Source organism: Oncorhynchus nerka, linkage group LG8 (assembly GCF_034236695.1).
Source record: "Oncorhynchus nerka isolate Pitt River linkage group LG8, Oner_Uvic_2.0, whole genome shotgun sequence".
NCBI classification, from domain to species: domain Eukaryota; kingdom Metazoa; phylum Chordata; class Actinopteri; order Salmoniformes; family Salmonidae; genus Oncorhynchus; species Oncorhynchus nerka.
This window is the reverse complement of record NC_088403.1, coordinates 49,656,102-49,679,720: the sequence shown is the minus strand read 5'-3', so window position 1 is coordinate 49,679,720 and position 23,619 is coordinate 49,656,102. Positions and strand designations below refer to the sequence as shown.

The window sequence follows — 23,619 nt, the reverse complement described above, 5'->3', positions numbered from 1 at the left end:
AGACCTTGAGAAGCTACAGATCTATGAATCACAGGTGGTGACGACTGAGTACACAGTAGTGTGTGAGTCATGATTAAAGAACTAGAATAGAGCAGGATTCCACGCATTCTATTCAGCAATACAATGATGTCATCGAGGGCAGCCGGAGAAGAATGGGGTTAGAAGATGACAAGAACATGATTTATTTGTTTTGTGTCATACTGTATCATTGTACATTGTACATATGTTGGATTTTAATTTGATCACCCTGTTGCAGGAGATCTTTCCTGCAATTCAGGACATTTAAAACTTGTAGTGTATTTGAGGTTTAAAAAGGCTTCTGAAGTTTGTAATTTCCACTTTGAAATTTCAGACTTGATTCTTCCTTCCGAAAAATGTATCAAACCCTACAAAAATGTATTTGAATTATAATCCACATAATAGTTACATTTCCTGTTGCTTCAGGATTTTTTTTCTGCTGTAGCAAACTGGCTCAAATTAAGATCCTGTCTCTGTACAGTAGTAATCCCTGGTCTGAGTCAAAAGCGAACACAAGGAGATATTTAAACGGAAAAAAGGTTTTAAAGGTTAACATTTTTATAGGAAGTGAGTTTAGAACAGCAACCAGCGTTGCAGACATCATTTCACAAACATGTATATACACAATATCCCCTCACTGGTTCTTCAACCTTGCCCTACTTGTTAGACTTCTCAGCGAAAGGCCTCATTGTGCAAAATAAGGCTTTTTAAAGTGGCAATACACTTTGACATTTGAAATAAAAGGAATTGGGGAGGGAAGTGCCCGACATGTTTTTCATCAAACGCTTTCAGCTATTTGGTTCAAGATCGGAATCAGGAAGTGAGAGTTGAAGAGCTGTGTGTGTGTGTGTGTGTGTGTGAGGGGTAGTGCAAAGTGGGTAAACACAAAAGGGAAGCAGAGAAGGATTAGGAAATCAAACAGGAACTATGTATACATTACAAAACCACATTTGACACTTTTGATCTAATGATGAGAAATGACGTTTAGAGCTGGAAACCATAATAACTTGACTTTTGCTGTGTGTGTGTGTGTGCATGCGTGCGTGCGTGCACGTGTGGAAATTGCTGAGTGGAAACCAATGTGGTCCCCCACATACTACTTATAAACCAGAGTAGGAGTGGTGAAACATTAAACCAAACCACCTGATAGAAATACTTTGTTTGTACTGTCTGTATTCAAAACATACTGCTGCAAATGGCACGTAAGAGCGCTTTGGAATGAGAACAAGTATTGTGAATACTCGGGCTTCTTATATTATCTCCAAGCTACTGAAATAACCTAAGCTAGGATTACAATGGAAAAGAGACAAGAGTTGTAGAGCTCATTATCCAAAATCCTTCTCATTCAGTAGTCCACCAGCGGAGCTCCTCAGAGAGGTGCACCCCGCAGTCTTCAGGCCAAGTCACGGTGAAAGAAGAGTCAGGTGGATGTGTTGTGCTCCAAAAGAGCTCCATCAGAGAATATTCCATTAGTTTTAAATCTTCAAAGAAGCAGGGGTAGAAACTCTTGGAGAGTCCAGAAGTGCATAATATAGTTTCACTTTAAGTCTTCCTTGTAGTTTCTGTCTTTGAAAAGGTATCATACAGAGTGTCTATAGGTAACATGATTCATAGTTATTCCAACGATTCAGATCGTTGGTCCAGATTTCACAATAAAAACGAATCCGGAAATATCACATTGGTGTGTCTCTTCAATACAGGTCGGAATAAGACAAAACACTTCCTTTAAAACAGGTTTCTCCTCCTTCCTTTTAAAATGCCCATCCTCTCCGGTAGCTCAGTTGACCTTAAAGAGACCGAAGTAATGCTTTCCCGTGATGTGGAGGTTGAAAGCGGGGCCTGTGATGGCTTTTAGCTCCACCCCCTTCTCCAGCCGCAGCAGGCCGGACACCTGGCAGGGTTTGAGGAAGTGGAACTGGTGTGATCCGGCTGCAGGCGTGGTCCCGTAGCCCTCCATGCACTGTAACCTCTGAAGCCGCTGGCTCCCCCTCACCACCGCCACGTCCAGCTTCACCAGCTGAGACTGGTTCTCATTGAACAACACCTGTGAGATAGAGATGGAGAAAATGAAGGAAGACGAAGCAGAGAGCAGAACAACAGGGGTCAATCAGCGTTTGATTAAGCCTGTGTTGTTTGACAGGTGTAGTTCCGTCCAGGTGGACACAGGACTACAACTCCCAGAGGCTCACCTGACAGTACAGGAAGTAGACTCCCGTTCTTTCAACTGTGAAGATGCCTCTGTCTGCATTGTACTTCACTGCCTTGCTCATATTCAAGTGCTCGGAGTCCGTCCATCCTTTTATCAAGCCGTCCTCTCCCACTGAAACACAGACACACACATTTAAAGCACTGAAAGGGAGGAACCGGTGCACGCGTAAATATAACAACATATTATTTTCTCTTTCTTTATACTGTAGGTTTGTGTGTGTAGGGATGATTTATTACAGTTTGTAACACTCATCGGGGACAGAGATCTTACGAAACCAATTCCAGAAATGCAGAAGACTTTTCCATCATAAATGTCATCATCCACGTTTATGAAGCTTACCTTTCTGAACAGACTCTTTGGTTACTGGTGGAAAGAGAGAGAGGGAAAGGGGAATTAGGATTTTAGAACTGTTATTCAATCCAAACCACTTCAACAGATGCTACATTATAACACTATGCCAAGTCACTTACTCTCAAACTGAGAAGCCACTTTCTTTCCATGTCCATTCTTCCCTTTCCCAGTTCCCCCTTGCAAAGGGAAGAAGGAAGAACGAATTAGTTAATATGACAGACGAGAAAAATTCAGAGGGGTTTTTGTTTTCCTTCATTTGTCACAGCTGTGGTGTGTGTCGTAGAAACCATAATGTATTCATTTGTGGTTGTTTATCCACCACCTGAATACTCAAACAGCTCTAACAGAGAAGGAGAAGATGGAGAAGGATTTCCTTTCTCCTCTACTCCGGCTCTGCTCTACTCTGCTAGGATATCAGTCTTTTTTTACTTCCTGTTTTTTAGCCTACTTTTGTCTCTGTCTCTCTCTACTTTCTGTGCCAGCTGGGTCCAGTCAACTGAAACACAGTCAATTAAGAGAGAATAGGAGAGAAAGGGAGGATAGGGATAGATAGAGGGAGAGAGAGAGAGAAAGCAAAAGAGAATGTGAGAGACAGAAGACAGTTAGGGAGAGAGAGATAGTGAGAGGGGGGAAAGATAGAGCAAAAGAGAGAGGGAGAGAGACCTTTGGCTGTTCTATGACCCAAATGAGCTGTGAAGGCCCTGTCAGGAGAAACAGGCAAGAGCAACAGCCATGGCCACCGTTCAAATAAATACAATAAATAAAATCCATCTTGAAAACTGGGGGAGAGAGGGAGAGAGGGGGGTGAGACAGGCCTCGTTGTTCACCAGAGGTTTGTTTTAGCTCCAGTATCAGGCCTACAGGGAGTGATTCCAGGCCTTGATACTGGCTGCACACACACACACACACACACAGTATATATTCACTGCAGGATCAGTTCACTGTAGGATATGTTGTGGGGGAAAAAGAGTGGCAAACATTGAACACTAGGGGGGCCGCTTAGCTTAGGAAAATTGTGCCCCTGCTGAAATTACTAGCAGGTGGGTGACCCCATAGCATCAGGATTTTCTGTGGGTAAGCCTCAAGCGATACCGTTTCTTGATTATGCAGTTCACATTAACTGTAATGTGAATAGAGGCCATTCATCATGTGGAGTGTTATTTGCAGCTCTTTCCAGTCGCTAGCTGCAGCGAACTGAAAAGACGAGAGACCCAGGGATGTGTGTGCTTTGGGGACCTTTAACAGAATGTAACTGGCAGAACGGGTGTTGTATTTGGAATGAGGGCTACAGTAGATGTCTCAGATAGGGGGGAGTGAGGCCTAAAAGGGTTTTATAAATAAGCATCAACCAGTGGGTCTTGCGACGGGTAAACAGAGATGACCAGTTTACAGAGGAGTATAGAGTGAACACTTATCTCCCTCACTAGCTTTAAGCACCAACTGTCAGAGCATCTGTACATAGCCCACCTATAATTTAGCCCAAACAACTACCTCTTTCCCAACTGTATTTAATTAATTTATTTATTTTGCTCCTTTGCACCCCATTATTTTTATTTCTACTTTGCACATTCTTCCATTGCAAAACTACCATTCCAGTGTTTTATTGTGCTATACTGTATTTACTTTGCCACCATGGCCTTTTTTGCCTTTACCTCCCTTCTCACCTCATTTGCTCACGTTGTATATAGACTTGTTTATACTGTATTATTGACTGTATGTTTGTTTTACTCCATGTGTAACTCTGTGTCGTTGTATCTGTCGAACTGCTTTGCTTTATCTTGGCCAGGTCGCAATTGTAAATGAGAACTTGTTCTCAACTTGCCTACCTGGTTAAATAAAGGTGATTTTTTTTTTTAAATAAATAAATAATGTGTCCTATAAGGAGCATTGATGGCAAATCTGATGGCCAAATGGTAAAGAAGATCTATCCGCTCGAGAGCAGCGTTACCTGCCGATCTATAAATTACGTCTCCGTAATCTAGCATGGTTAGGATGGTCATCTGAATTAGAGTTAGTTTGGCAGCTGGGGTGAAAGAGGAGCGATCACAATAAAGGAAACCAAGTCTAGATTTAACTTTAGCCTGCAGCTTTGATATGTGCTAAGAGAAGGACAGTGTATCGGCTAGCCATACTCCCACGTACTTGTATGAGGTGACTACCTCAAGCTCTAAACCCACAGAGGTAGTAATCACACCTGTGGGGAGAGGGGCATTCTTCTTACCAAACCACATGACCTTTGATTTGGAAGTGTTCAGAACAAGGTTAAGGCAGAGAAAGCTTGTTGGACACTAATAAAGCTTTGTTATAGAATGTTTAACACAAAATCCAGGGAGGGGCCAGCTGAGTATAAGACGGTATCATCTGCATATAAATGGATGAGTGAGATTCCTACTGCCTGAGCTATATTGTTGATGTAAATTGAGAAGAGTGTGGGGCCTAGGATCAAGCCTTGGGGTACTCCCTTGGGGACAGGCAGTGGCTGAGACAGCAGATGTTCTGACTTTATACACTGCACTCTTTGAGAGAGGTAGTTAGCAAACCAGGCCAAAGACCCCTTAGAGACACCAATACTCCTTCGCCGGCCCACAAGAATGGAATGGTCTGCCGTATCAAAAGCTTTGGCCAAGTCAATAAAAATAGCAGCATAACATTTGCTCAGAATCAAGGGCAATGGTGACATCATTTAGGACCTTTAAGGTTGCAGTGACACATCCATAATCTGAGTGTTAACCAGATTGCATACCAAAGTGAATACTATAGACATCAAGAATGCCAGTCAGTTGATTATTGACAAGTTTTTACAACACTTTGATGAACAGGGCAAAATAGAAATTGATCCTAGAACATTTAGGATCAGCTTGATCACCCCCTTTAAATAAAGGATGCACCGTGGCTGCCTTCCAAGCAATAGAAACCTTCCCAGAGCAGAGAGACGGGTTAAAAAGGTCAGAGATAGATTTGGCAATGATAGGGGCAGCAACCTTAAAGAAGAAAAGGTCTAAACCATCTGACCCAGATGTTTTTTTTTGTCGTCAAGTTTAAGGAGCTCCTCGGACTCAGTGACCGCCTGTAGCGGGGAGGAGCATCTGGGGTAGTTGCATTAGAAGGTCTGGGAGATGAGGAAATGTTGGACGGGCAAGGGGGCATGGCTGAGTCAAATAGGAATCCTGACTTAATGAAGTGGTGATTAAAGAGCTCAGCCATGTGCTCCAACCACATCCTCAACATTAAGGGGCATGGGCAGCTGTGAGGAAGAGGGTTTATTCTCCAGGTCTTTAACCGTTATCCAGAACTTCTTGGGGTTAGAGCCACAGAGAGAGAACTGCTCCTTAAAGTAACTAACTTTGGCCTTCCGGATAGCCTGAGTGCACTTATTTCTCATTTGCCTGAACGAGAGCCAGTCAGCCTGAGTATGCGTGTGGCGAGCCTTTCGCCAAATGGAATTCTTGAGGTGGAGTAACTCTGCAAGATCACGGTCGAACCAGGGGCTGAACCTGTTTTTAATTCTCATTTTCTTTATGGGGGTGTGTTTGTAACAATACCACTGAAAATATTTTAAAAAGAAGGTCTAAGCATCTTGAACAGACGGGATCAAGCTGATTCTATACCAATTTACAGGGACCAGGTAATTAAGGAAGGCTTGCTCATTCAAGTTTTTAAGCAAGCGCCTATGACAAATCAGGACAGGTCATTTCACTGAGTGGCCATTACGAACACAGGCTGTAAAACAGTGATCACTAAGGTATTTACAGAAAACACCAGACATACCTATCAGAATTATTTGTGATGATAACATCAAGGAGAGTAGCCTTTTCTGGGTGTTTGGAGTCATACCTTGTGGGATTGGTAATAATCTGAGAAAGATGTAAGGAATCCCATTGCTTTAGGACTTGGTCAGGTGGTTTAAGCATGCCCCAGTTTAGGTCACCTAGCAGGACAAATTCAGACTTAGTGTAAGGGGCCAGGAGAGAGTTTAGGGCATTTACGGTACAGGCCGGTGCTGATGGTGGACGATAACACCCAGCAACAGTCAACAAAGACCTATTTGAAAGTTTAATGCTTAAAACCAGCAAATCAAATTGTTTGGGGACAGACTTGGTGGAGACAACCGAGCACCGAAGGTGTTCCTTGGTAAAGATTGCCACTCCACCAACTTTGGAAGATCTGTCTTGCTGAAAAAGGTTATAACCAGAAAGGTTAACATCAGTGTTCAAAACACTCTTTTTTAACGACGTCTCAGTAATGACCAACACATCTGGAGATGTGAACACACACTTTCAATTGATACATTTTAGGTAATAAGCTTCTGGTGTTAACGTGCAGAAAACCCAGGCTTTTACGAGAGCAGAAATCAGTGAAACAGATATCAGAGCACTAGTCAGAATTGGGGCTAGCAACAGTAGATGGGCCAGGGTGTACATGCACATTTCCAGATATCATCAACAGTAATACAATCAGGGCACGGCAGAGGACAGGGACAGCTCTGCGGTGTTGATTTATGACATTTGAATGTGCATTAGATGGCAACAAGATCATATTGTATAGCAATTTCATCAGGTAACATGAATAGAAAGCCAGCCAGAGCTGGTTAGAATAAGATGAGAGGCCAACACAGAGTCAGAGTCCCGAGTGTGGGAACAAACATGGTCTGTCCCACGGTTTAGTAAACAAGCAAGTTCATAGTCAACAAAGCATGGAGGAGTCATGAGGCAAATAGCATAAAGCGCAAGAAATAAATTATGACTTAGGGCTAATCATTTTAAGTTCAGAGTCACTCGCCACAGCAGCGCGTGTGTGCTGAAGGCAAGCGAAAGCTCGGGAGAGAGGGGGGCATGTGGCGGGGGTACCCGTATCAGACAGGGGTAGACAGGCCAGGGCAGATGGAGAACAGATCGCCAGGTGGAATCCAATAAGCAGTGCAGCAGAAAATGGGAGTAGGTATCACACCCACTTGGGAGAAGCTTTTTTTTCAGGAAGCAGATTCCTTGTAGAAAATCTCAGCTAGCTAGTTGCTGTAGCTAGCAAGTCTCTGTCCACATTTTTTTTTCACGTGGAACAGGAGGATGTTAGCGAGCTATATCTCTTCAGTTTCGGCGAATGGTCCTTTACGACATCCAAACAAAGTTGTCCTATGGCTGTTGTATTTTGGAGATTGTGAGGAGGATATCTTCTGATGTGATCAAAGCAACAATATGGTTTCTTATTGAGGTTATTTACAATTGAAGTGTCCTGGCTGCATATCAGTTCTATTCAGTACTATTTCGCAAATATGAAACCATCACAGCCAGAAAAGGTGAGGATTTTTACTCTTCTAACTAACAACAGATTATTACATATTTCTATTATATTTCGCTGCCAGCTTTTTTTGTTTTGAATAAGAGTGTCATCATATATTCCTGCACAAGGCTACTACTAGGCTACCTTTGTCTTCTTGCAAAATGGACAAAGGTCTCTCAACGCAACACTTACCAGACTATTACCGAAAACAACACTGACCAATAAACATTTACGTGGGCGTGGTCTGGCACATAAATGCATATAAATCAGTCAAGGATATTCGTATTGTAACAACATTTGGGACACGTTGCAAACACTGTCAAGACTCAACATATGCAAGAACATATCGACCTCACAGTGGCACTATAACCTGCACGTGTTGATATCTCTTGAGCCGTTTGACTCAAGAGTGATAGAATTTGGCTCACATGCCCAGGGATATGAGTCTAGCTAACCCACATGATATTTCAGAAACCACCGGCCCGATTTTGCCATAGAGATCTGCCCTTTACTAAATTGACTGGCCCAAGGGGGTTGCTATAGTAATCAACTGTAGTCACACGAGATATCCCAGACACCACTGGCCTGATATTGACAAAACTTGCCATAGAGATCCATCATTTACATGTTTACTGATGCCTTTTTTCATGTACATCTTGCTTCTGAATTGAACATCAACTCTCGAGTCTTGAGCAGTCTCCTCCTAGTGATTTTCAACCCAGGTTTACTATTGTCCATCCTCAGAATTATTTCCCGATGCACAGAGATGACGTGTGCACTGCCTAGTCTCAAATCAAATGTTACCAAATCACATTTTATTAGCCACATGCTTTGTAAACAACAGGTGTAGTCTAACAGTGAACTACTTACTTTCGGGCCCTTCCCAACAATGCAGAGATATAATTTTTTTGAAATCATAGAAAAGTAAAAAAACGTAATAATAAAAAGAATAATAAATACACAATGAGTAACGATAAATTGGCTATATACACGGGGTACCAGTACTGAGTCGATGTGCAGGGGTACTAGGTAATTGAGGTAGATATGCACATACTGTATAACTAGGAATAAAGTCACCTATCGTAAACAGTAGCAGCAGTGTACATGATGAGTCAAAAAGGTTAGTCCAGAAAGGGTCAGTGCAGATAGCCTTGGTAGCTATTTGGCTAACTATTTAACTAACTGGTACTCCGCTAGTTGACCACCTCCCTATAGCCTGTCTCATCGTTGTCGGTGATCAGGCCTACCACCGTCATGTCGTTGGCAAACTTAAGGATGCTGTTGGAGTCTTGTGTGGTCATGCAAGTTCTAAGTGAACAGGGGGTACAGGAGGAAACTAAGCACTCAACCCTGAGGGGCCCCGGTGTTAAGGGTCAGTGTGGCGGATGTGTTGTTGTCTCCCCTCACCACCTGGGGGCAGCCCATCAGGAATTCCAGGATCCAGTTGCAGAGGGAGGTGTTCAGTCCCAGGGTCCTTAGCTTAGTGATGAGATTGTAGGGCACCATGGGTTTGAACGCTGAGCTGTAGTCAATGAACAGCATTCTCACACAGGTGTGCCTCTTGCCCAGGTGGGAAAGGGCAGTGTGGAGTGCGATAGAGATTGCGTCCTCTTTGGATCTATTGGGGCGGTATGGGAATTGGAGTACGCCCATGGTGTCTGGGATGATGGTGCTGATGTGAGCCAGGAACAGCCTTTCAAAGGGTTTCATGTCTACAGATGTGAATGCTATGGGGGCAATAGTCATTTAGACAGGTTGGTTACCTTGGCATTCTTGGGCACAGGGACTATGGTGGTCTGCTTGAAACATGTAGGTACTACAGCCTATATATAATCCAATGCTTAATCATCAAAAAAATCGCCAATCTGCTCAATCTTTCTCAACAAATCATAGCTATTGTCAGTCTCATCGGGGGGAAGATCACTTTAGGTCCCTGAAGCGTGCAACGTGGTCTCCCTCCTCGTGCCAGATGGTTTCTCTGTGTTCTCTTCAGTCTAAAGCAGACCTGTAATTTCTGCATCAGTCACCCAGCTGCCTACTGTTTCCTGTGTCAACTTTTAGCAGCAGGCAGCGAGTGCCCATGGGGCTTAACCAAGGTGCCATTCAGCCAAGATTCCCCTGTAGTTAAATCCTGTGCTGCTCCATAAAAAAACAGAGCAGAGCACCATTGATGGGATCTATCATCTCTGATCTATTGTGACCATTTGGTTATTGTTGATTATGTATTGCATGTATGATGATGGGGAGGCAGAGAAAGAGGCATTGACTGTGGTAGAGTGTAATTGATGTGTAGTGCTATATGAATCCTTTTTTACTGGCACGCACACACACACACACACACACACACACACACACACACCAGCATGCAGGCACACACGCCAGCATGCAGGCACACACGCATGTACCATCTCTCTTCACCCTTTGGCCCACCAGCAAATCTCTCTTCTCCATGATGAGTTGGACAATGGCCTTCCGCTGAGTATTCACCTGTTGCAGAGAAGGAGAGAGAGAGAGAGAGAGAGAGAGAGAGAGAGAGAGGGGGGAGGGAGGAGGGGAGGGAGGGGAGGCAGGGGGAGGGAGAGAGAGAGAGAGAGAGAGAGAGAGAGAGAGAGGAGAGAGAGAGGGACAGACAGGACAGGCAGACAAGACAAGAAAGAAAGGGAGAAAAGGGAGAGAGAGACCGTTGAGTTTATTATGAAGGTTGTCAAATTGGCTCCTGCTGCATATTTACACAGACAGAAGATTTCAGCAAAAACATGTAAACAAACAGCCTCCAAGTGTGTGTCAGTATGCCAGTGCAATGCCAAGGCTTAGAATATGTCAACCACTTCCTCCTAAACCGGTTGCGACACCAAATGCGTGTTTTTAGTGCCGCACATTCCTCACATTTCCTAACTCCCCTGCTGAGACTGAGAAGCAGGAAGAAAAAAACACTGTACTGAAATGTGTCAAGCCGGCAAAGTTGAACCAGTACTTTCTGAAGTACTGGGGCCTACCGTATATATATGCCAAAGGGGCCCTATTGCTTGAATTAGAGAGAGCGATGGAGGGGGAGGATGGAAGTAGGTTTCAATATACAGCTACTGTTTCTGTGTGCTGGGCAGTGCAGCCTACGGGGTGGTTTTGATATAGTGCCTACTGAGGTAGTCTGCCTGGACTGGAGGTTTGGTTTATTAGGGACCTGAACTGTCCCGGCAGACTCATTGACAGATGGGCAGGAGCAGGCCACTGTTACTGTCAACCCCACCATAAGTTATATTAAGTGCATAAGCAGGCTATCTAAGGCTGGGCACGCATAATGTATTATCAATCAGGATGAGTTTTGAATGAATGAAAAGACCAGCAACTCATGTTAAAGGTCCAGTGCTGAGAGCATTGTTACAATCTAATACATGGTGCATTACAGTGTAATATGCCTTAGAAAGCATCACTTCAGATCCCCTTAGGACTGCAGAACATTCCACTGGTTGAAGCCTAGCCTACCTGCAATAAGTGGGCTTTACATGTTGCAAGTCATTTAGGCCTTCTCTGTTTTACGCAGCTCAAACCTTCAGTGCAAAGTCAGTTGGCTATAATGCGCTCTCGAGCCAAGAAGTCATGGGATTCCAGTAAATTGGAACACAACTGGCGGTAGAACGATTAAACTTGGCAGAGAGACTGTGGACGCAGAATAAGCAATACATCTACGGCTTGAGTACACTTATTGGTAAGCAATAAAACGGCCGCTGTTAGAGAATCCGCAGGACACCAGCAGTGAAGAGGCCCGCTATGTGTGTACAATTTAACGCCACGGGATGGGGGAAGGGGGGCTAAACGTGGCTTTTCATTTTCTATAGTCCCCTACGACGGTTTCTGTAACCACTAGTCAACCGACACAAAGACGTTGCGTAACAGTAATTTCAACAGCTCCAAATTGTTTTTATGGAAAAAAACATCTGGTGACAGTATGCAAGGCATTCAATGCAAAGTGCATTCGTAAAAGAGTTACATTGTTACTTAGCTCGGCTACTTACCTGCTCCAATCGGTCTTGCAGAGTTTTTAATGACTGGGACAGGTCCCGCGTCTGTCTCCAGGTCCACGCCGTAAACAGTGCGCTGCAGGCGGAGAGCGACAGAGCCACCATGGCCATGAATGCCCAGACGAAGCGAAGTTTGCGCACTTTTCTCCTCCGCAGAATTCGATGCATGGTTGTTCCACATTCCCCGGTTACCATTGCAGACTATTCGAAATGTTCATATTAACTTCATTACAGCGACACGTTTCCCTTTTTTTGTGAAATACAATCCAAATGCTCACATTATTTTGGCAAGGCGTGCAAGTGCTACCGGCCGCAGTACAAATGAGAGCTCAATAGCCCTATTGATAAAAGTGGAAATCATGTGAAATATGAAATAATTGCATAGGTTTCAAAACAGCAACTAAATAGACAATACTGTTGCTTTAATCAACTAATTTAAACAGACGAAATATCTTGGACTGTCTGCCTTGCAGGTCGTAGCCAAATGCGCAATGTTGAGAAATTTGCAGAAAGTGGTGCAAATAAAGTTGTCGACTACATCCACTATGATTGCATCCTTCTGCCACTTGATTCGTTGAGTCAACTTCCTTGTCTTCCCACCGCCTTTGCAGCGGGGTCATATCTGGCGTTGACATACAGTACCGCGTATGATGCACTCACTCTGCCGCATCAGCTTTTCTTCTCCAAGAAGTGGTTTTCAGTTTAATGCACCGGTCATGTGCCAGACGCACGAATGCAAAGCCTTCAGCCCACAATTTGAATCCACTAAGCCACTAAGTAGATATTAAAGCATTAGTCACACTATATTTGCTCCATTGCACAAAACAGAACTGTAGCCTTGGCTACTAGAATCTATTTGGACTGAACTAATTCATTAGTGTCCACAAGGTGGCTCTGGTGTATAGGGCAAGGCCCATTGTGAAGGACAGCGCTACGCACAGGCACCGCATGACCTGGATCACACTCAAAGCATCCAATGATAGTTCGTATATAACATGGTCAAAACTAAATGGGGTCACACCCAATTGTCATGTGCCTTCTCTGTCCCCAGGAAGATCACCTCTTATTTAGTGTACAATGTGGATTACAAAAGGCTTGAAATATAAGGTTAGGTGTCATTTAAAATAAAACCTAAAGATATGGATCTCAATGGAAATGTATGCATTTTGGCTATTTTGCCATGTCCCCTGGAGTTATTCGTCAACTTCTACAAGAAATATAATCCCTAAAATAAAATATAGCGTATCTTTCTTCATGATGTTATAGTCTTAGTTCAAATCTCTCTCAACAATAAAAAAACTTAATGAGTACTGTATTTATATTATTACTGTATTTAAGTTTTTTTGTGTGTCCCTGGTATATCTTTCCACCCTGTTAGTTTATACTAATGATCCTTTAACAAAACAACCCCTTTCCACAATGACATGGTTTCCACTAGATCCCTCAGCCAGAAAGTCAAAATCAGATACAGTGCATTCGGAAAGTATTTAGACCCCTTGACTTTTTCCACATTTGTTACAGCCTTATTCTGAAATGGATTACATTTTTTGTCTCATCAATCTACACACAATACCCAATAATGACAAAGCAAAAAAAATATATATATTTTTTAAATCTGAAATATCACATACATTACAGATTCGAGTCTTCTTGGGTATGACGCTACAAGCTTGACCTACCTGTACTTGTGGAGTTTCTCCTATTTTTCTCAGAAGATCCTCTCAAGCTCTGTAAGGTTGGATGTGGAGTGTCGCTGCACAGCTATTTTCAGGTTTCTCCAGAGATGTTTGATCGGGTTAAAGTCCAGGCTCTGGCTGGGCTACTCAAGGACATTCAGAGACTTGTCCTAAAGTCACTCCTGTGTTGTCTTTGTTGTGTTTTTAGGGTTGTTGTCCTGTTGGAAGGTGAACCATCCCCCCAGTCTGAGGTCCTGAGGGCTCTGGAGCAGGTTTTCATCAAGGATCTCTCTGTACTTGGCTCTGTTCATCTTTGCCTCGATCCTGATAAGTCTCCCAGTCCCTGCCACTAAAAAACATCCCCACAGCATGATGTTGCCACCACCATGCTTCACCGTAGGGATGGTGCCAGGTTTCCTCCAGATGTGATTAGCAGTGTGATTAAGGTTAGGATTAAAATCAAATTTGAAGAAGATAAATTGTAGAAGTAGGCAGGGTTTCGCCATTAATTATGACTTTGCTATTGTGGAACCTAGTGACGACCCAATGTGCCATGATGTTTGTCTCTTTGTCTCCACCCTCTTTGGAAAAAGTATAGAGAAAATTAATCACATAATAAAATAAAAAATAAAAAGTTTGATATAGAAGTTAAAATCCTCTTCAATTGTTTACTCATTCTCAATTACCCACAAAGCTATGGCTTATTTAGGCTCCACATTTCCACCCTGTTAGGATTATGCGCCTAACAGAGGTGGAAAATGTGGATTTAAGTGCCTGAGCTCGACCAATATTTGTTTCTGAAAGTCAAATGACCTTTTTCCCATATAATACAAAAAAAGTAAAAATGTCTACTTCCAAAAGGCACAAGATAGTCAGTGCTTGACTAGCGGAGTACCAGCACATATTTTAAAATATTAGCTCAAAACTATTGTGGAGCTCCTGCACCTAAATATAAACAGTACCGGCACCCAAAATTAGTACCTGAACCTATTTCAGTCCAAGTCCTGAAGATTATAGGAATGACCCGTCTATCAATGGAACTACAGAGATAGAGAGTACAAGTACCCTACCTACCACAGGATCTAATGTAAGCAGCCCATTCTACTAGAAGATATAGCCAAATTGTGGCTATTCTAGCAAAATAGCCTATTGTACAGAATAGCCAAATGTCATTATTTCCACAATGACAACATTTTATGTCAGATGCATATTTATCAATAGCTGGTTGGTTCAAGGGAATATATTGAATGATAAAATAATAGGAGCACACTACTTACTGTATTGGCACATCACTTTATTCCACAGTGTGTAACATACACAACAAGTAGCCTATAATGTCATCTTCAATGCAACAAGAAGTGTGATTACACAAAAAACAAGGTTCTTACAGTGATTTCGAAGTGTAAAAGGTTGACTGTTTTACATAGCGACAACAGAAGTGGGATTAAGTGGCTTTTGTTTAAAACACCAACTCAAGGGAGGTTAAAAAAAAAAAATCTAATAGCAACACGGTAAACTATGGACTTCAACTCATGTAACTCTTTGTAGTTTTTGCTTCTGACAAACTATTTGGCTGCTGGACAACAAATACCACAAAGTGCTACCTTTATCGAGGAGTTATACACCTACCAATGACTCTAACGGTGCTCTATAAAGTGGACGTGAGAGAAAGTGGACAAGCCATCATTTAAAATGAAAAAAAAAAAAAAAAAAAACACACACACCAATGTCAGTTTTACAGACAGACTTGACCCTGTATCTGCCCAGTCCACAACATCATCATCGTTGCTCTACACTTGACAGCTCTCTAAATTGTGATTTACAATAGACATAAAGAGACTGTATGCAATACATATCCAGAGTATTATCTTATATGGTACGTTAATATAATTGCTGGTAAGATTGTCTTTGATCTACTGTGGCTTAATCAGCGTATTTAATGTAATTGCTTTGCTTGATTGTTTTTGCTTAGTTTATAGGTTGATGGTGAATAACATATTGTAATGTATTGTTGATGGAAAATGCCACGAATAGAACTATAAGCTAATGCCACATTTAATTGCCTTTTTCTTAAGTGTTATTGCCCACCATCTAATAATCGTGTGATTTAAAAAAATTAATCAGATCAAACATATTTTCATTAAAGAAATCTATTTTTAAAAAATGTTCTTGAATAACTATCGCAAATTACAAGCCTTGGTTTGTCATATTTGCTTAAAGCAACAGTCTGAGCTTGCAGAAGGTAATCAAGTGACTTAAACAGGCATTCCATCCTGTTGAAGGTGAAACAGGAATCAGTTGATAAAAATCACATTCTGCTTCATCACAACAACAATTATACAGTAGTTATAATCATCAATTGACAGGTGGAGAGCTTGTTATAAGGTTATATCTGAAAAAAAATGATTCTGAGATAATTGGCTTTAAATTTCAAAACCCACTGGTTTGAATGGTGTCAGACCTTTTTATCTTGTATTTCGTTTGAACTTAACAGGAATTGGGGAATTAAGAGTACTTTGAACAGAAAGAACATGGTTATGTCAATAACAAAATGTTGACAAAAATGCACATACTGTAGAACCTTATAGTCCCAGGCTCCCATGTGATTTTATAGTATTGTGTAGGTTCCCGTTTCACCAGATTTCTCACATACTATCAATGGGTGTCTCTTACCTTAGCTTAGAAAGCAGGGAAAGGTGCTATGGGGTCACAGGTAAACACCACATTACTGTTCACACAACTAATGTCAACAACTATAAGATAGTTGGTGAACTGTTAGTTCAGCTACAACCTTTTTGCATTGCATTGGCATCGTTCCAACACTTTGAAAATACATCCTGTCTTTCTCGTTTCGTTAAAGGTAATCACTGATCTGATATTAGTAGATTAATGAGAGCTATGCAAATAATTCCCTAATGTTCACCTATTCAATCATATTAAATCAGTGACTACTTTACTACAGGAAAGGAAAATAAGAAGGAAAGGAAAGGTGCATTTTTTAAGTATTGTAACAGGGGCTTTGAGTTGGTTCTTTATCCCTGCATATGTTCTAGGTTGACCTCAGTATTGCAATGGTCAGACGTCAACCCAGTGGGGGGCGGGTGGTGTTTAAGTGTCCCCCTGGGCCAGTTGTTCCAGCGCTGCCCCCTCACAGCGCATGCAGTGGTACCCCATGTCTGCCGTCACATCAAAACATCCCTGGCTGAGGTAGAAATCCAGAGACGGTTTGTTCCAGTCCAGCACGGCAAAGTTGAGCTGGGTGCAGCCGGCGGCCAGGCCCAACTACAGTACAGGGGGGGTATGTGTGTGTGTTAGAGAGGGAGAGAGGGAGAGAGAGAGAGAGAGAGGAAAATGTCAAATAAAGTCAAATGAGTAATATAAGTAATAACAAACATACAAACAAAAAGCAATACATAGCGGTGCACACACGGATGGAAACATGCATGATTGTGTATTTTGCACTTTGCCTCACGAGAAAAGCAAAGGCTTCAGGATAAACTACAATAAACTACAGATGTACATACAGTTGAAGTCGGAAGTTTACATACACTTAGGTTGGAGTCATTAAAACAAGTTTTTCAACCACTACATACATTTCTTGTTAACAAACTATAGTTTTGGCAAGTTGGTTAGAACATCTACTTTGTGCATGACACAAGTCATTTTTCCAACAATTGTTTACGGACAGATTATTTCACTTATAATTCACTGTATCACAATTCCAGTGGGTCAGAAGTTTACATACACTAAGTTGACTGTGCCTTTAAACAGCTTAGAAAATTCCAGAAAATGATGTCATGGCTTTAGAAGATAATTGACATCATTTGAGTCAATTGGAGGTGTACCTGTGGATGTATTTCAAGGCCTACCTTCAAACTCAGTGCCTCTTTGCTTGACATCATGGAAAATCAAAAGAAATCAGCCAAGACATCCCAAAAAAAATTGTAGACCTCCACAGGTCTAGAGCATCCTTGGGAGAAATTTCGAAATGCCTTAAGGTACCACATTCATCTGTACAAACAATAGTACACAAGTATAAACACCATGGGACCACGCAGCCGTCATACTGCTCAGGAAGGAGACACATTCTGTCTCCTAGAGATGAACGTACTTTGGTGCGAAAAGAGCAAATCAATCCCAGAACAACAGCAAAGGACCTTGTGAAGATGCTGGAGGAAACAGGTACAAAAGTATCTATATCCACAGTAAAACGAGTCCTATATTGACATAACTTGAAAGTCCGCTCAGCAAGGAAGAAGCCACTGCTCCAAAACCGCCATAAAAAAAGCCAGACAACGGTTTACAACTGCACATGGGGACAAAGATCGTAGTTCAGAGAAATGTCTTCTGGTCTGATAAAACAGAAATAGGACTATTGGCCATAATGACCATTGTTATGTTTGGAGGGAAAAGGGGGAAGCTTGCAAGCCGAAGAACACGGGGTGGCAGCATCATGTTGTGGGGATGATTTGCTGCAGGAGGGACTGGTGCACACAAAATACATAGCATCATGACGCAGGAAAATTATGTGGATATATTGAAGCAACATCTCAAGACATCAGTCAGGAAGTTATAGCTTGGTCGCAAATGGGTCTTCCAAATGGACAATGATCCCAAACATACTTCCAAAATTGTGGCAAAATGGCTTGAGGACAACAAAGTCAAGGTATTGGAGTGGCCATCACAAAGCCCTGACCTCAATCCCATAAAAGATTTGTGGGCAGAACTGAAAAAGCGTAAGGGAGCAAGGAGGCCTTACAAACCTGACTCAGTTACACCAGCTCTGTCAAGAGCGTTGAGCGTTAGAGCGTTGGACTAGTAACCGGAAGGTTGCAAGTTCAAATACCCGAGCTAACAAGGTACAAATCTGTCGTTCTGCCCCTGAACAGGCAGTTAACCCACTGTTCCTAGGCTGTCATTGAAAATAAGAATTTGTTCTTAACTGACTTGCCTAGTTAAATAAAGGTTAAAAATAAATAAAAAAGAAAGAAGAACGGGCCAAAAATTCACCCAACTTATTGTGGAAGGCTACCCGAAACGTTTAACCAAAGTTAAACAATTTAAAGGCAATGCCCACCAAATACTAATTGAGTGTATGTAAACTTCTAACCCACTGGGAATGTGATGAAAGAAATAAAAGCTGAAATAAATTATTCTCTCTACTATTATTTTGACATTTCAAATTCTTACAATCCAGTGGTGATTCTAACTGACCTAAAACAGGGAATTTTTACTAGGATTAAATGTCAGGAATAGTGAAAAACTAAGTTCAAATGTATTTGGCTAAAGTGTATGTCAACTTCCGACTTTAACTTTACATATTCACATTATGCACAAACACACGTGTGCAAAGGTTCATACACATATCAATTGCACTCAAGGGGAAGCTTTGTCAATACAATTACACCCCAGCCAGAGGTTTGGCAAAGTTGAGTAACAGGGCAGCACCACCCACCTGAGCTACTTTGCTCATCAGTGCCTTCCCGATACCTTTACCTGTGATGCCAAAAGAGAGACATGCATGAGATATGAAACGTAGGGTTATTGATCAGCTTTATGCGGTTGGTATAAATGAACTGATTAATCAAAATACAAATCAATGTGCGGTCCACATTTCTTTGTTTGACAAATATTGTTCCTGGAGACCCTCTAGACTAATTTATTTGGGTGCGAGGCGAGTTCTACTTTTAGAATTTGTTTTGTTGTACACTGGTGGAAATGAGAGAGAAACAGGTGCAAACTGTGCAATCGCTTAGTGGATCAGGCACATGTTGCGTCACACTAGTTTAACAGATGTACAGGAAGTTGACAGCAGGATAGGTGAATTGCAAGACCTCCACATACAGTGCATTCGGAAAGGTTTCAGACCCTTTGACCTTTTCCACATTTTGTTGTTACAGCCTCATCAATCTACACACTATACCCCTTAATGACAAAACAAAAACATGTTTTTAGAAATGTTTGCAAATTTATAATAAAAACATTTAAAAACTGAAATATCACTTTTACATATAGTAAGTATTCAGACCCTTTACTCTGTACTTTGTTGAAGCACCTTCGGCAGCAATTACAGCCTCGAGTCTTCTTGGGTATGACGCTACAAGCTTGGCACACATGTATTTGGGAAGTTTCTCCCATTCTTCTCTGTAGATCCTCTCAAGCTTTGTCAGGTTGGATGGGGAGCGTTGCTACATAGCTATTTTCAGGTCTCCCCAGAGATGTTCAATCGGGTTCAAGTCCGGGCTCTGGCTGGGCCACTCAAGGACATTCAGAGACTTCTCCCGAAGCCACTCCTGCGTTGTCTTGGCTGTGTGTTTAGAGTCGTTGTCCTGTTGGAAGGTGAACCTTCACCCCAGTCTGAGGTCCTGAGGGTTCTCGAGTAAGTTTTCATCAAGGATCTCTCTGTACTTTGCTCCGTTCATCTTTCCTTCGATCCTGACTAGTCTCCCAGTCCCTGTCGCTGAAAAACATCCCCACAGTATGCTCCTGCAACCACCATGCTTCACTGTAGGAATGGTGCCAGGTTTCCTCTAGACGTGACGCTTGGCATTCAGACCAGAGAATCTCGTCTCTCATGGACTGAGAGTCCTTTAGGTGCCTTTTGGCAAACTCCAAGCGGGCTGTCATGTGCCTTTTACTGAGGAGTGGCTTCAGTCTGGAAGTGTGCCTTTTACTGAAGAGTACTGCAGAGATGGTTGTCCTTTCGGAAGGTTTTCCCATCTCCACAGAGGAACTCTTGAGTTCTGTCAGAGTGACCATTGGGTTCTTGATCACCTCCCTAACAAACCTGTTTTAACTTTGTCATTATGGGGTATTGTGAGTAGATTGATGAGGAATAAGGCTGTAATGTAACAAAATGTGGGAAAGGTCAAGGGGTCTGATTACTTTCCAAAGGCACTGTATATTCTGAATCCTCCTCTCTTGTTTGATTAAAACAAAACTGGTCAAGACCAAGGCCCATATTCACAAAGCATCTCAGAGTAGGAGTACTGATCTGGAACCAGTTTTTAAATCATGATGATTAAAGGGGTTGGTGGGGAGGGCTGATCCTAGATCAGCACTCCTACTCTGAGACGCTTTGTGAAGACGGGCCCTTAAGTAGCTGTCTAACCTCTGAACTCAGGCATCACATACAGGTCCTCCATGTAGAGGGCCCGTCCTTTCCACGAGCTGTAGGTATAGAAGTAAAGTGCGTAGCCCACCTTGGCATGGCCTGTAAACAAACACACAGGTAACAAGGTCAAGGTCAATAATATCAATAATAATATATCATATAGTCTATGTGTCAGGACATACTGTAATACTGAACATACAGAAAAACATGTCCACACACACTTAAAACTCACTCACAAACAGACACACACTCACAGAAGAACTAAAAACCTCTCCCCAGGCGTAGGTATGTGCGCAGGCACACACACACACACAGGCACACACACACGCACACAGGCACACACACACACGATGTGAAGTGAGGTGTCTGTTAATGAAATGAACCAGGTGGCCAGGCAGGCAGCTTCTGTTCTGAATGTGTAAAAAGAGATGTGTTATGGAACGGAAAGAGTCTGGCAGCTGTTGGAATGCATAATGTTCTTGTTCTGGTGGCTTCATTAAAAAAAATATGTCAAGCCCCTTAGATGATGAGTGGGCAGAGAGAGAGCAGCATAGTCAGCCCTGACAGAGGATGGTTAGGTAACAAAAAGAGAGCTAATTAACATATGGATCCAGCCTGGTTACTATGATGGGGAGGGTAGATGGAGAAGATGTTATAATATATCTGAAATCATGGAAGTTCATGAAACATGGTTTCTGAATTGGGAAAATCAAAAACAGCATTGTGGCGACCCATTCTATTTCGGTTTCGTAAATAATTTGAAATTCAATTCATGAATTTAAAGTATAATTTATCTCCAATCTCTTTTTGAAGACATTAATTGAATTACCAGTCACTTTCTGAATTGATGGAGTTCAAAGGGAATTGACCGCAACCCTGGTCATGTCAGCACATAGAAACTGTGTCTATGGTTAGTTCTTCTCTCACCCTCTTTGGTCCTGTGTTGTTCGGGTACTTCTGCGACGATACCATGAAAGAATGGGTTTTTAATGAACCCATCCTGCTCCAAATCTGGATAAGAGAGATGACAAAGATACAGAACAGAAAGGGTTAAAGTGATCTACACTCTAAGAAAAAAAGGATTCCAAAAGGATTCTGCGGCTGTCCCCATAGGAGAACACTTTTTGGTTCTAGATAGAACCCCTTTTGGTTCCAGGTAGAACTTTTGGGGGTTTCATGTAGAACCTTCTGCTGAAAGGGTTCTAAATAGAACCCAAAAGGATTCTACCTGGAACCAAAACGGGGTTCTTTAAAGGGTTCTCCTATGGGGGCAGCCAAAGAACCCTTTTTGGTTCTAGATAGCACCTTTTTTCGAAGAGTGTAAAATCATTGAGTGAAAGAAAAAGTACGTTAAAATATGGCATTTAAATTACAAAAAATTAAATTGGGATTTTTTTAAATAGCTGGAATGGATTAATCTACCTTTCTGTGTAACTTTCACTTGGTCCAATACCTTCTCGTATTCAGCCAGTTCCTGAGGACACATGAGGACATAAAATACACATTAGGCCTAACAAAATGGCATTAGTGTTATTGATTCCAAACATAACTTTGATTTAGCACTGAGACTATCATAGAAGGCTTGTATTCTTAATAGGGCACAAGGGAGTGCCTGGATACAGGCCTTAGCTGTGGTTTATTGTACATATACCACAACCCTGAGGTGCCTTATTGCTATTATAAACTGGTTACAACCAGAGCAGTAAACCGTAGTATACGGGTTATACCACGGCTGTCAGCCAATCAGCATTCAGGACTCGAATCACCCAGTTTATAAAATACTCTCTCACACTAGGGACACGTTTTTTTTTTTTGCAAAACGTTTTGCGTTTGGAGTAAACGTTTGCCGTTGTAAAAAGTTTTACAACAGACCAAACGTGTTGCAACAGAATCTGACTAATGAATAGACCCCAGGACACGTTTTGGAAGGTTCCGGTAGAAATACATAATATAAAACAAACATTCCTCTCCCCGATATATAGACCAAGGAACCACGTTGGCTCCATTTATGTAATTTGGTCCAACGTTCGACAACGTTTGGCAACATAATGGGGCCAGGTTTGAAAAAAACATTTGTATAAAAATAACTGTACAAATATGGCTACTGTAGCATATCGAATAAGACTATTTTGTTTTGCCAGACAAAGAATGGATACAGTGTAGCCTAACAGTAGCCGCAAACAAATTATTTTATTTCTCATGATGAGGAGCAGCGATCAATGTATTGTGGATACTGACGTAATATTTCTATGCAAATATATCATTCATGTCTCCAAATTCCAAGCACGTGCGGAGCGGAAATGCACACGCGCATTTGTGACACCTCACCAAGATCATCCGCGCGATATCTTTGCAGTCTTCTAGTGTAGAAGCACGAATGGAGAAATCCATATTATGAAATATATATCAAGGATGTAGAATATTAAAAGATAGACAGAGGTCAGACCAAGGTACAGTAATCCGGAAAAGTGCAGGAACGTGATAAACTCGCTTTTACATCACAACCGTAAAGTCTAGGCTGTTAATAATTTAATAGCGCCCTCCGTGCGTAAGGTGGCGACCGTAGGAACTCGTCAGGAAACGCAGTCAATCCGAGTAGCATCAGTGGACCTCGAAATTATACTGGGCCTACATAATATTAATTTCGAACACAAAAAGCACGAATTTGAAGAACATGGACAAAGTCATTGCCTACACTGAGGAACATCGTTGCAGTTTTAACCCTATCAGTCCCGAGGCCCCAGCAAAAATAATATTTTCATTTATCTGACTTTCAATTATCTGTATGCCCAGACCTTATATTTAGCCTAACAATTTTATTTTCAGGACAACCAGGGATACAAGTACAACACAAAACAATTTGACATAAACAGTTGCATTTATGACTTTTATTGACAAACGGTCTGAAAAAGCAGAAACTTTATAAAAATGAATTTATGTGAATGCTGTAAGTAC

At 41.9% G+C, this 23,619-nt stretch overlaps 2 protein-coding genes across 2 annotated transcripts; both read right to left on the bottom strand.

Moving 5' to 3' along the window:
* Positions 1–553: 553 nt before the first annotated feature.
* On the bottom strand, positions 554–12,482 carry LOC115133522 (tumor necrosis factor ligand superfamily member 12-like). Its single transcript, XM_029666798.2, has 6 exons — positions 11,869–12,482; positions 10,261–10,342; positions 2,698–2,754; positions 2,567–2,590; positions 2,208–2,338; positions 554–2,062 (listed from the first exon to the last, which is right to left on the bottom strand). The coding sequence occupies exons 1-6, from the start codon at positions 12,067–12,069 to the stop codon at positions 1,796–1,798; spliced, it is 762 nt and encodes a 253-aa protein (XP_029522658.1). The 5' UTR covers positions 12,070–12,482; the 3' UTR covers positions 554–1,795.
* Positions 12,483–14,827: 2,345 nt separating this feature from the next.
* Positions 14,828–23,198, bottom strand: sat2a.1 (spermidine/spermine N1-acetyltransferase family member 2a, tandem duplicate 1). The gene is made up of 6 exons (XM_029666796.2): positions 22,993–23,198; positions 22,087–22,138; positions 21,592–21,675; positions 20,662–20,763; positions 19,006–19,046; positions 14,828–16,832 (listed from the first exon to the last, which is right to left on the bottom strand). The coding sequence occupies exons 1-6, from the start codon at positions 23,053–23,055 to the stop codon at positions 16,659–16,661; spliced, it is 516 nt and encodes a 171-aa protein (XP_029522656.1). The 5' UTR covers positions 23,056–23,198; the 3' UTR covers positions 14,828–16,658.
* Positions 23,199–23,619: the final 421 nt, after the last annotated feature.

Bases quoted from the DNA above. Each gene is read 5' to 3' on its own strand.
- LOC115133522 (XM_029666798.2), bottom strand. From the start codon at position 12,069: ATGGTAACCGGGGAATGTGGAACAACCATGCATCGAATTCTGCGGAGG. The intron at 2,591-2,697 runs GTAAGTGACTTG...TCTTTCCACCAG, and splicing joins AGTGGCTTCTCAGTTTGAGA to TAACCAAAGAGTCTGTTCAG. The intron at 2,063-2,207 runs GTGAGCCTCTGG...TCTATCTCACAG, and splicing joins TCTACTTCCTGTACTGTCAG to GTGTTGTTCAATGAGAACCA.
- sat2a.1 (XM_029666796.2), bottom strand. From the start codon at position 23,055: ATGGATTTCTCCATTCGTGCTTCTACACTAGAAGACTGCAAAGATATC. The intron at 19,047-20,661 runs GTTAGACAGCTA...TTGGCATCACAG, and splicing joins TGTGATGCCTGAGTTCAGAG to GTAAAGGTATCGGGAAGGCA. The intron at 16,833-19,005 runs GTGGGTGGTGCT...CCTGTACTGTAG, and splicing joins TGATGAGCAAAGTAGCTCAG to TTGGGCCTGGCCGCCGGCTG.